General features: G+C 41.6%; 1 protein-coding gene across 1 annotated transcript in view; it reads right to left on the bottom strand.

Moving 5' to 3' along the window:
• Positions 1-13,283, bottom strand: part of L1CAM (L1 cell adhesion molecule) — a 214,721-nt gene that overhangs the window by 72,479 nt on the left and 128,959 nt on the right. The window contains exons 10-12 of the mRNA XM_067464195.1: positions 9,877-10,008; positions 9,644-9,787; positions 3,765-3,876 (exon numbers count right to left, since the gene is read on the bottom strand). Of these exons, the coding sequence (XP_067320296.1) occupies positions 3,765-3,876; positions 9,644-9,787; positions 9,877-10,008 (388 nt within the window). The remainder of the gene's footprint in view (positions 1-3,764; positions 3,877-9,643; positions 9,788-9,876; positions 10,009-13,283) is intronic.

Here is a 13,283-nt window from a genome sequence, read left to right as displayed (position 1 = left end):
TTTTAGTCAGTTATCAAAGCAAAAAAAAATAAAAAATGGAGGAACTACTATAAACCTTAAGTGGGCAGGAAGGTTTCTTGTGGTAAGCAATGGCTGTATTTGGATTCCAGCTACTGGGAATGCACAGCCCTAAATTGAGAGTTTTGAAGGCTCAATGTATTGTCGAAGGCATTCATGGCCGGAATCACTGGGTTGTTGTAGGTATTTTCTACCTCTGAGGATGCTTGCCTTAGATGCAGGCGAAACGTCAGGAGAGAATGCCTCTAGAACATGGCCATATAGCCCGAAAAAACCTACAACAACCCAGTTTTGAAGGCTTTTTTTGATCTCTTTAGATTTGATGGCTCCCCCCCCCCTTCCTTCCCTCCTTCTTAAAAATATTATTTTAGAAATCTTGGAATTCCTCTACTAATGTTGTTATCCCATCTTTTTCTTTAGTTGTCTCAATGCCATAAGCAATTGCCCCCAGAGTCAACAAATAACTAGGAATTATAAGAAATTTTGCAACAGTCATATATGCAGCCTATATTCTAGTTTACTTCTTCTATTTCTTCAACTATTCTACTTATTCTGTTTTCAAGCTCTCTCACAAGCATTCAGTTGCCACTGAGTAACATTAAAATTCAGGGAGCATCCTTGGAATTAAATATACTTACTTCTCCTCTAAGTTCCTCTGAGAATGCTAACACCCTGTTATTTCTCAATAGTCATGATTTGCTTTTTTAATAATGTAACTATTGGCACCCAACAATATAGTATGCTATTACAGGGAATTATGGCTGATCTTCTACATTAGCTATTTCAATACATATGGCAAACTAAATAATTTTTCCAAACTTAAACGATTCTGGCCCAGCTTACCTGTCCGAACGTATCTCCTCCTATGAACCATCTAGAAGCTTAAGATCATCTGGGGAGGCCCTGCTCTCGATCCCGCCTCCCTCGCAAGTGCGATTGGCAGAGACAAAGAACAGGACCTTCTCAGTGGTGGCCCCCGGCTATGGAACTCCCTTCCCAGGGATATTAGATCAACCCCCTCCCTCCTGACTGTCCAAAAAAAGTAAAGACCTGGCTCTTTGAGGCAAGCTTTTGAGAATGCAGCAGAATAGAAAACACAGAACTATGAATGATGAACATGGAATGGCCAGACGATGTTACTTGATAACATTTTCAACAGGATGACACCGATGATTATATGCTTTAATGGTTTTTATTTATGTTTTATATTGTAATGTTGATTGTTTTTAATGGCACTTTTATGAATGCCTGGCATCGGATTGTGCCAATCTGTAACCCGCTGAGTCGCCGTATGGCTGAGAAAGGCGGGCTATAAATATCATAAATAAATAAATAAATATAAATAAAAATATAATGTTCATTTGTGGGATCAACAGTACTCAAAAATCACTGGACGAATTGACACCAAATTTGGACACAAGACACCTAACAACCCAATGTATGTCCTTCACTAAAAAAAATGATTTTGTCATTTGGGATTTATAGTTCACCTACAATCAAAGAGCATTCTGAACCCCATCAACGATGGAATTGAACCAAACTTGGCACACAGTTCTCCCATGACCAACAGAAAATACTGGAAGGGTTTGGTGGGCAGTGTCCTTTGGTTTTGGAGTTGTAGTTCGCCTACATCTAGAGAGCACTATGAACTCAAACAATAATGGATCAGGACCAAACTCTACAGGAATACTCAATATGCCCAAATGTGAACACTGGTGGAGTTTGGGGAAAATAGAATCTTGACGTTTGGGAGTTGTAGTTGCTGGGATTTGTAGTTCACCTACAATCACAGAGCATTCTGAATCCCACCAACGATAGAATTGGGCCAAACCTCCCACACAGAACCCCCATGACCACCAGAATGGGCCACAGCAACACGTGGCAGGGGACGGCTAGTAAATTAATAAATATCTTAAAAGCCAGTGAGTGGATCAGGCAAAGAAATCAGATCAGCTCCCAATTGGGGTGCAATATTTCCATCCACCAGTAAACAGGACTGTGTGAAGGACTTACAACAGGGTTTTTGCAACCTTGCTTACTGGCAGAAGAGGAGGTGGACACATTCTTGTTCTCATGCCTCAATCTGAAGCTGAACGGACCACTCACCTGTAATGATTTCTCGCTCTAAAAGATGGAGGAGATGAGGGCGTTTTTACAGGAATGTAGCATCTTACAGTAATGCTGCGAGGTCATACTAATTACAGAACAGTTACAGATCCTAGCTCTAGGCTATAAATCTATAATTGCAGTATTCAATGCCAGCCGATTATAAGAAGACCCTCATAACTTCCAGTCTCCTGACAGGATAAGAAGCATTGTGGAACCTACATTTGATTGGGCCTGAATATACAAAAGGGACTGCCATTTGTATTCATTCATTCATTCATATAGTCAAAACATCTATATAAATAAAAATGTAATGTTCGTTTGCAGGATTAACAGAACTCAAAATCCACTGGATGAATTGACACCAAATTTGGACACAAGACACCTAACAACCCAATGTATGTCCTTCACTCAAAAAATTGCTTTTGTCATTTGGGAGTTGTAGTTGCTGGGATTTATAGTTCACCTACAATCAAAGAGTATTCTGAACCCCACTAATGATGGAATTGAACCAAACTTGGCACACAGATCTCCCATGACCAACAGAAAATATTGGGTTTGGTGGGCAGTGTCCTTTGGTTTTGGAGTTGTAGTTCACCTACATCCAGAGAGCATTGCAGACTCAAACAATGATGGATCAGGACCAAACTCTACATTAATACTCATTATGCCCAAATGTTAACACTGGCGGAGTTTGGGGAAAATAGAATCTTGACATTTGGGAGTTGTAGTTGCTGGGATTTGTAGTTCACCTACAATCAAAGAATATTCTGAACCCCACCAATGATGGAATTGAACCAAACTTGGCACACAATTCTCCCATGACCAACAGAAAATACTGGAAGGGTTTGGTGGGCAGTGTCCTTTGGTTTTGGAGTTGCAGTTCACCTACATCCAGAGAGCATTTCGGACTCAAACAATGATGGATCAGGACCAAACTCTACACGGATACTCAATATGCCCAAATGTGAACACTGGTGGAGTTTGGGGAAAATAGAATCTTGACATTTGGGAGTTGTAGTTGCTGGGATTTGTAGTTCACCTACAATCACAGAGCATTCTGAACCCGAATAACAATAGAATTGGGTCAAACCTCCCACACACAACCCCCATGATCACCAGAGTGGGCCACAGCAACACGTGGCAGGGGATGGCTAGTTTAAGATATAATCAAAAGATAACTTATAAACTGCATTTAAGAGAGCCGTGATCCTACTTTGACTGTCATGGCAACAAGCTATGGAATCCTGGAAGCTCTAAGATGTACTTAGATCAGTGGTTCTCAACCTGTGGGTCCCCAGATGTTTTGGCCTTCAACTCCCCAAAATCCTAACAGCTGGTAAACTGGCTGGGATTTCTAGGCGTTGTAGGCCAAAATACCTGGGGACCCACACGTTAAGAATCACTGACTTAGATTCTCTGCTAAAGGATTCTTCTGTTGCCTCTAATCAAAATACAAGTCCCAGGATTCCACAGGATGCAACCTTGGCAGTTCAAACGGAATCAAAGTGGTATAACTGTGTAGTGTGAAAGTGCTCCTGGTGGTAGAAGGAACCATTGCAGTTGCAAACGATGACACAAAACGTTATTAAAACAGAGAAGGAAAGTTCATCGAATTGTTTGTAGGGGGTACAACTCACCACTTCACCTCGGGCCTGGGCACCCCAAAGGCCATGCAGTCCAGCACGGCAAGTTGGTTCTCCACCACGCTGTACTCTAACCCATCTGGGGTTAGGATCTGTGCTGGCAGCTCTAGAGAAAATGAAGGAAATTATGTCTTAGGAAAGACAAGAGGTGAACAAACAATTTAGCCTGTCTCCACTCTGATCACCTAGTCATAGGGTGAAACATCTCCCTCCCAAGTTTTTGAAACTATTAAATTAACCACCTCCTGGAACTGAAAACAGGCTGAATACCACTGTCACCCCAATTACTTTATGTTGGACACAATGACCTAAGGGTACAGTTTTGTCACTAAATGCTGTTTTGGGCTCCATTCCAAATAACCAAGAATCAAAGAAACAAATCACTGAAAGTGACTGCAACATCACTTCCCATTTCAGGATAATGGCAGTGTGGCTCAGACTGGGTCTAGGGGTCTGAAAATTGCCCTCCAGCTCTTTGTATTGCCCATCATTGATGTAGAAGATGAACTTTACTTGTGCTGAACAAAGGCTTTTCATGACTGTACAAGTGTTTAACTATGTTGTCTATTTGGGGACATCTTTAGCAACCATTAAATGAGAGAATCACCAGCTGTTTGCTTGTTGTTGTTTTTTGCCTTCCCATTCCCCATCATTCAACTAATCCCTTGACCTTATCATGAGCATCACCATCTATCAACGCAGAGGCTCTACACTTTACAGCTGACAAAATGAACAAGAGTCCACATTACGTCAAATATAACTGCTTAATCACTAAGGCATTCAATGGCTTTTTTGTTCTGTTTTTCTAGTAAAAGTAGCCACCAAAATGCAGAAAATTGAAAATCCAGAAAAAGAATATAGCCTACAAATATCCGTTGTTTGTTATGGACACTATGCTCCATAACAAAACTGGGGCAAATGTGGCCTAACATCAGAGTGTGGACAAGATTACAAAAATTATTCATATGGAAGAACAGACTGCCTAGGATCGTGATGGTGAACCTATGACATGCATGTCAGCACTGACACGCATGGCTATTTTTGATGACACATGGCCACATGCGGCCGCATACAAAGAAGTACACCTTATAAGAGCCAATCTAATTCCATCCTTAAATGTGTAAAAGTAAAGGTAAAGGTTGTCCCCTGACATTAAGTCCAGTCATGTCTGACTCTGGGGTGTGGTGCTCTCTCCATTTCTAAGCTGAAGAGCCAGCGTTGTCCATAGACACCTCCAAGGTCATGTGGCCAGAATGACCGCATGGAGCGCCATTACCTTCCCGCTGGAGCGGTACCTATTGATCTACTCACATTTGCATGTTTTCGAACTGCTAGGTGTGTAAAAGGCTCTACAAATTTAACATCTGCACGTTTGAGAATTGTTCACTCCATAACTCAGCATGGAATATACATTTTTCTTATTTAAACTATAAATATTGCAAAATTATGGGGTTTTTTTCTCCAAGTTGACACCCTACCCAAGTTATGCTCAGGTTTTTGGCAAAAGGTTGCCCATCACTGGCCTAGGAGATATTGCAGTGGTTTAATTTTTGCCTATTGGGAAGGACAAGATTCTGCTCCTCTTTTCTTCCTCTGTATTGAATTTATTGAGTGCAAAATACTTCTGCATTTTCAATTCACAGTTTGCAGCCATTGGAGAAAGCCAGGACAAAAGGGGGGAGTGAGAGACATTTTTAAAGCAGTTGAAAAATGGAGGACAGCAGCACTGTTTGTGCCCAAATCAGGACAGTTCAAGGGCACAAGACAATGGGAGGATGGGAGCACTATATGGGGGCAGCATGCTCTTTTTGTGTTTTGGAAAATATCCCTATTTGCCACCATCAAGGTGTCACCAAATCTCTGTTGTAGTAGAGTGTGCTGGTCAAGCTACAACTGGTAGTAGAAGGGGAAAGAGGGCTGCTCAGGTGTTGGAACAAGAGCAGCAAAGGAAACGAATTAGGGAGATATTCATGACACCTACAGATACTGATTCGTTCAAAGGCTTCTCAGATGAAATGGAGGAGGAGGGAGACAGGAGTAGAGGTTTGAAGTGGGTTACTCGGGATCAAGAGTCAGATGAAGAACGGGAAAGAAAGCAGATCCGTGAAATACTCAATGCTCCAACTGAGGAGGAAGACTTTATGGGGTTCACGGGGAGTGATGTAACTGGGAGTGATAACGGAGAGGAGGATGGGCTGGACTGGACCCGTGTACAAGAGATCAGGGACATATGTACACAACCAATATCTAGTGATGAGTTTGAAGGGTTTTTGGGAGACTGGCAATCTGGTAATGCATGGGGTGATCTAAGTCTTGATAGACACTGGAAAAGTTGGAGGGACGGGCGGTGGCGAGCAGCTGTGAAAGCTAAGGCAGCTGAGAGTGATGAAGACATGGTGGAGAGCAGGTCATCATTCGATAATGAGTTATAGGATATAAGAAGGTATCAAACATTGGGGACTTTGCAGTAGGCAAAGTGTTGTAATCGTATTTGGGACTTCGTTGCTGCCATTACTCTTGACTTGGGTCCTGGGACTGCAGATTGCTGTGCTACCATGCTTCTACAGACTGGAATCTCGTAAGTGCTAACTTCAACTCCCGTTTTGACTCCGGATTGTTTTTGGACGACTTTATCTTCTGCTTGTGAACATGTTTTGACTTGGGACTGTTTCTGGACTACGATTTTGCTTACTTCCACCTTGTTTCTTCATAGTTATTGAACTCTGTGATTTTGAAGCAGTTTGTTAAAACTTTTTGTTATCCCAGATTATATTCCAGTATAATCCAGATTATCTGCTACGTTTTGTTTTTTGCACAGCAGTTGCTGCAGTCTTTTTAGTTATTGCTAGTAACACTGAGTTAAGTGTTTCTAAGCTATTTTTGTTACATTAATAAACATTGTTTGGACTTTTACTGTGTGTTTGGCTCCTTTAAGGTTTCTGGTTCACGACAATCTCACTCTTATCCTGAGCTCAAAACCAGTTTATCATTACTTCCTATTAATTCTTTTGTGACATAATTAAATTATATTGTGATTATAACATAGGTGCAATCACTAGGCCTCTACGATCAAAGAAAAAAACTGCTTCAGTGCTCATTATAAAATTAGGGGGTGGGGAAAAAATCATTTCTAAAGTGTTTATGAAATTGGACGGGGTCCGTATCGTAACTATAAGGAGTTGGCCACTTTTTCGTTACTTTTCATTAAGTAATTGAGTCAATGGGAAAACTTCAGGGGCTGCTTTCTCCCTTGTTGTTAGAGCTATTGGCACAAAAGTTGCTATAGAACTATAGAACACATTTACCACCATTAGCTCATCACGTTTCAAAACATTTCACTCATCCATGGATTATTGGGAAAATTTCAAAGATTTTACAAACAGTTTTTACAAATGATTTCTAAAGTGTTTATGAAATTGGACGGGGTCCGTATCATAACTATAAGGAGTTGGCCACTTTTTCATTACTTTTCATTAAATAATTGAGCCAATGGGGAGACTTCAGGGGCTGCTTTCTCCCTTGTTGTTAGAGCTATTGGCATGAAAGTTACTACGACTATAGAACACATTTACCACCATTAGCTCATCAAGTTTCAAAACATTTCACTCATGCATGTATTTTTGGGGAAATTTCAAAGTTTTTACAAACTTAAAAAAACAAAAAAGAGCTATCTCTTTGAATTTTCTGTACAATGACACAAGATAACAGGGGACAATTCCCCCAAGTTTCAGAAATATTCATATATCTACTGATATTCGGGATTTTTAAAAAAGTTTTAACAATTTTTTTAAAAAAGCCACAAGAGCTATCTTATTGCATGTCTTTAACCAACAGGACTTCAATTTGAGGATTTCTTCCCACCCCAATACAGATTTGCTTACTAGTATTGAAGTATCAGTCAATCCTCCTCTTTGCAGATTCAACAATTTATTGGAACTGCTGCTATGGAGGAACAAATCTGTCTCTTATTGGGGATTTCTGATAATGAGTAGAATTTTGGGAAATGTAGTTTAGACAGGGCCTTTTGAATTCTCTGCCATAGAGCTCTCTCAGTCTCTTTCCCAAACTACATTTCCCAGAATTCAGTGATCTCTCAGTCTCTTTCCCAGCTCACTCAGCTTGTCCCATCCTTCTGCTTCCCTCTCCTCATGGCGAGAGGCAGACTATCTTCTTAATTTAAAGAGGAATTGCTTTGCTTTTCTTGCTCTGAAAATAAAACTGACTTCAGAGCATTACAGAATTCAAGCAAAAAAGTATTGGGTGTATTGTCGAAGGCTTTCATGGCTGGAATCACTAGGTTCTTGTGGGTTTTTTCGGGCTATAGGGCCATGTTCTAGAGGCAGGAGAAACGTCAGGAGAAATGCCTCTAGAACATGGCCCTATAGCCCGAAAAAACCTACAAGAACCTAAGTATTGGGTGAGTTTTGAATCTTAAGCTTTTGTGTGGGTGCCCCGTGGAATATCTGTTCGTATATATGTATCCACACTACAAATTGTAGCAGTTTTATGCCATTCTAACCGCCTTAGTTCTAATTTATGCAAATCTGGGATTTGTAATTTGGCGAGGCAAACATACTTCTACATTCTATTCCCCTGATATATAGCACCAGAGCTTTGTGTCAGAGAAGTCAATTGTCTTCACCAAATTACAATCCCATCACAGTTGAAATTATATCCGACAGTTATAATTGTGCAATATGGATAATGAAAAATAAAGTCACCCCTTTTATAGTTACAAGGGATGGCCTCTTGGTTTTGCATCGTAAGACCACGGCTTGTTGCACTTAAACAAAAAAAGAAAAGAAAACAAGCAACTAAAAGTAACCAATTTAATCATCAAGCAAAAAGTGGGCGCTAGAAACAACATCATACGAAAGCTGACTGGCACAACCTGGGGATCACAACAAGACACAGTGAAGACATCTGCCCTTGCGCTATGCTACTCTGCTGCTGAGTATGCATGCCCAGTGTGGAACACATCTCACCACACTAAAACAGTAGATGTGGCTCTTAATGAGATGCCGCATTATCACAGGGTGTCTGTGCCCCACACCACTGGAGAAATGACACTGCTTAGCCGGTATTGCACCACCTGACATCCACCGGGAAGTAGCAGCCAATAGTGAAAGGACCAAGGCAGAGACATCTCCAGCTCATCCCCTGTTTGGGTATCAGCCAGCACGTCAACAACTTAAATCAAGACATAGTTTTCTTAGATCTACAGAGACACTCGCTGGAATACCCCAGCAAGCGAGAGTCCAAAAGTGGCAGACCCAAACCCAGCACCTCAATCCATGGGTGATACCAGATGAGGGACTTCCCCCTGGGCACACAGAAGACTGGGTGACTTGGAAGGCGCTGAACAGACTGCGCTCTGGCACCACGAGATGCAGAGCCAACCTCAAGAAATGGGGCTCAAAGTGGAATCCACGACATGCGAGTGTGGAGAGGAGCAAACCACTGACCACCTGCTGCAATGCAACCTGAGCCCTGCCACATGCACAATGAAGGACCTTCTTGCGGCAACACCAGAGGCACTCCAAGTGGCCAGATACTGGTCAAAGGACATCTAACCAACTACCAAATTTGCAAAATCTGTGTTTTTCTTTTCCTTTTCCTTTTTAATCTGTGTGTTTGTTTTGTTCTGTTAGAATTGTAACACAATGATATGGTTGCTGATGACACGATAAATAAATAAATAATCATTTTTGAAGAACATGAAAGCGAAAGAGATACAGTATGGCACAAAATGTTGCCACTATAATGGTAAACTGCTACTTTAGGAAATCCTGGCACTATGAGTATGACTAATAACATTATAAAAAATAGCTTTCCAAGCCGTTCACTAATTCAAGGCCATTATGTCAACTTACGGAGGACAAGGATGTAGGCATTAGCCAGGAGGCTGCCATGTATGTTATGGGCCTCACACTGGATGACTGCCGTATCGTTGGGCTCCACCTCACTGAGGATCAAAGCTCCAGGTTGTACCCTCCTCCGCCTTTCTGGCATCATATCTGAAACACAGCAAAGAATCCAAGGTCAGGAAATGGAAGCATGGCACTCTGTTCCTTATCCAGGTTCTCCTGAATACCCATTTGCTCACCATCAAGAGGGATTCCATTTATTCTCCATGAGACCTCTGGTTTGGGTTTTCCCTCAACTTCGCAATCCAGGCGTACGTTCTCCCCTGGAGCATAGATCTGGCTCACAGGCTTTTTTATCCAGTATGGAGCAGCTGAAAAAAACAAAACCGTGTTTAATCTGCACCCTTATTACTAACTCCGCAAACATATTAAGCATGTCTCCCACCAGAGACACTCGCTGGAACACCTCAGCAAGCGAGAGTCCAAAAGTGGCAGGCTCAAACCCAGAACCTCAACCAATGGCTGATACCAAATGAGAGACTCTCCCCCTGGGCACACAGAAGACTGGGCAACTTGGAAGGCGCTGAACATACTGCACCCTGGCACCACGAGATGCAGAGCCAACCTCAAGAAATGGAGCCACAAAGTGGAATCCACGACATGCGAGTGTGGAGAGCAAACCACTGACCACTTGCTGCAATGCAACCTGAGCCCTGCTACATGCACAATGGAGGACCTTCTTGCAGCAACACCAGAGGCACTCCAAGTGGCCAGATACTGGTCAAAGGACATTTAATCAACTACCAAACTTGCAAATTTTGTGTTTTGTCTGTTTGTTTGTTTGTTTGTTTTGTTCTGTTAGAAATGTAATACAATTTACTGGTTGCCCTGACACAACAAATAAATACCTTCAGTTATTCCATCAAGATGTTGCAATGGTCCCTATTTGGGATTATAGCTCCCAGAATCCACCACACTCACGTGATCATGAAACTGGCTACAATCTGTCCCAAAAAGAATCATTTTATTGTTTTGAATAATTACCAGCTTTCCAAAAGATTCTAGCAAAAATAGTCAACAGAAAAGTAACTCGTGACTACTTCTGTCACTTAATGAGTCATAATTTCTGCCCACACATTGATGTTGTTTGTCCCCATTTGTCTCAGTTTTTGTCTCCAAAATGCTGGTCAGTATGACTGTCCACAGAAAACAAAGGAACATCACGCTCCTTGTCTGAATCATGTTCCATCTCACCAAATTGGGAGGGATAGCCAATACTCCAGTAGACAGGAGCAGAATTCAAAACGATCTTGACAGATTAGAGAGATGATTGGCCAAAACTAACAAAATGAAGTTCAACAGGGACAAATGCGAGATACTCCACTTAGGCAGAAAAAACGAAATGCAAAGATACAGAATGGGGGATGCCTGGCTCGAGAGCAGTACGTGTGAAAGAGATCTTGGAGTCCTTGTGGACAACAAGTTAAACATGAGCCAACAATGTGATGTGGCGGCAAAAAAAGCCAATGGGATTTTGGCCTGCATCAATAGGAGCCTAGTGTCTAGATCTAGGGAAGTCATGCTACCCCTCTATTTTGCTTTGGTTAGACTGCACCTGGAATATTGTGTCCAATTCTAGGCACCACAATTCAAGAGAGATATTTACAAGCTGGAATGTGTCCAGAGGAGGGCGACTAAAATGATCAAGAGTCTGGAGAACAAGCCCTATGAGGAGCGGCTTAAGGAGCTGGGCATGTTTAGCCTGAAGAAGAGAAGGCTGAGAGGAGATATGATAGCCATGTATAAATATGTGAGAGGAAGCCACAGGGAGGAGGGAGCAAGCATGTTTTCTGCTTCCCTGGAGACTAGGGCGCGGAACAATGGCTTCAAACTACAAGAGAGGAGATTCCATCTGAACATGAGGAAGAACTTCCTGACTGTGAGAGCCATTCAGCAGTGGAACTCTCTGCCCCGGAGTGTGATGGAGGCTCCTTCTTTGGAAGCTTTTAAACAGAGGCTGGATGGCCATCTGTCAGGGGTGATTTGAATGCGATGTTCCTGCTTCTTGGCAGGGGGTTGGACTGGATGGCCAATGAGGTCTCTTCCAACTCTTTGATTCTATGATTCTTAACCTGTTCTGAATTTTCAGGGCTTTTTTAAAAAAAGTTTCTGAGGACAACTTTTGCTAGAATCCTTTGAAAAGTTGGCACCCTTGAAGCTCCAACGTTCACACTTCTATTACTTGGCCCACATTGAATATAAAGCCAAAGTTCAAGTTACTGTCATCCATGCAGTGTTAACTTCTATAGCAATATATCTTATCCTGGGCTTTCAAGTCCCTCTGTGTTTTCTTTCCAAAATCAAACAGAAGGAACAAAATGAGTCCTTGACCTCCCAATAAGATTGGTTTGTACCACATTCCATGACATTTGCCTTTAGTTCCAAACTATCTGGCAACGGAGAGACTTAAAACTTCAACTTAGCATTTTGAAATACTTAACAAATACTTAGGCCTGGATGCCTAAGGATGATGGGAGGTGACATACATCCTTCCCTTGCCTCTCTCATTCCTTCCTACCCATTTTGTACCCTGTTGTCTCCCCATTGCCAATATAAACTCATTTGGCTTTGATTGTTTTGTGAAGTTGCAATAATCATCATAAATATTTTTATGTTTTTCTGTTCATTTGCTTGTGTGACATCTAATATTTTATTCAGTGTCTTTTCATATCATAGCACTCAGTGCCAGAACAATGCTGTCCATCTGAAGTACATTATAACTAATAGTTATGCTGATCTCATTTGGAGTATAACTCTGTGGACTATAGTAGTGAGCTTGGTTTACATCTTAGAATGGTTTAATTTGTCAAAAGCTTGGTTACACTTAGTTCCTAATTTTATCAACTTCCAGTATATTTTGTCTAGTTGTGTGCATTCCTCTTAAAACACATGTTTCCAAGAAATTTTATGGCTGTAAGAAATGTTTGTATGTTAATTGCCTCAGTGATTCTTAAAAGTATCTGACATAGTAGAGGAACGGTTTTACCCTCTCCCCCAAGTGCCATTGAGTGATACCACATTTGTGCCACGGCTATGTCTCTTCCTTTCCTAGAAACTCACTGTAGACCAAAAAGTGATGGTTTGAATAATAGCATCTCTTTAAGATCTTCTGCGGAGGCCCTGCTCTCGATCTCACCCTCGTCACAAGAGTTGCTGGCGGGGACGAGAGACAGGGCCTTCTCAGTGGTGGCCCCTCGGCTATGGAACGCCCTCCCTAGGGATATCAGATTGGCCCCATCCCTTTTAACATTCCGGAGAAAAGTCAAGACTTGGATTTTTTAGCAAGCGTTTGCAAGTACAGCATAACTGACATAGAAAAATGGAATGATTAGATGATGTGATTGCTCGATGTTTTCATCAAGGAGACATGAATAATATATATTGTCGAAGGCTTTCATGGCCAGAATCACTGGGTTGTTGTAGGTTTTTCTGGGCTATATTGCCATGTTCTAGAGGCATTTTCTCTTAGGAGAAAATGCCTCTAGAACATGGCCATATAGCCCAGAAAAACCTACAACAACCCATGAATGATATATGTTTGTTATTGACTTTGCTATGGTTTTATATTATTTTGATGTTTTTAATT

The sequence above is a fragment of the Anolis sagrei genome, chromosome 2 (assembly GCF_037176765.1).
Source record: "Anolis sagrei isolate rAnoSag1 chromosome 2, rAnoSag1.mat, whole genome shotgun sequence".
In the NCBI taxonomy this organism is placed as follows: domain Eukaryota; kingdom Metazoa; phylum Chordata; class Lepidosauria; order Squamata; family Dactyloidae; genus Anolis; species Anolis sagrei.
The sequence above is the reverse complement of the archived record's forward strand: the minus strand, read 5'-3'. Positions and strand labels throughout refer to the sequence as shown.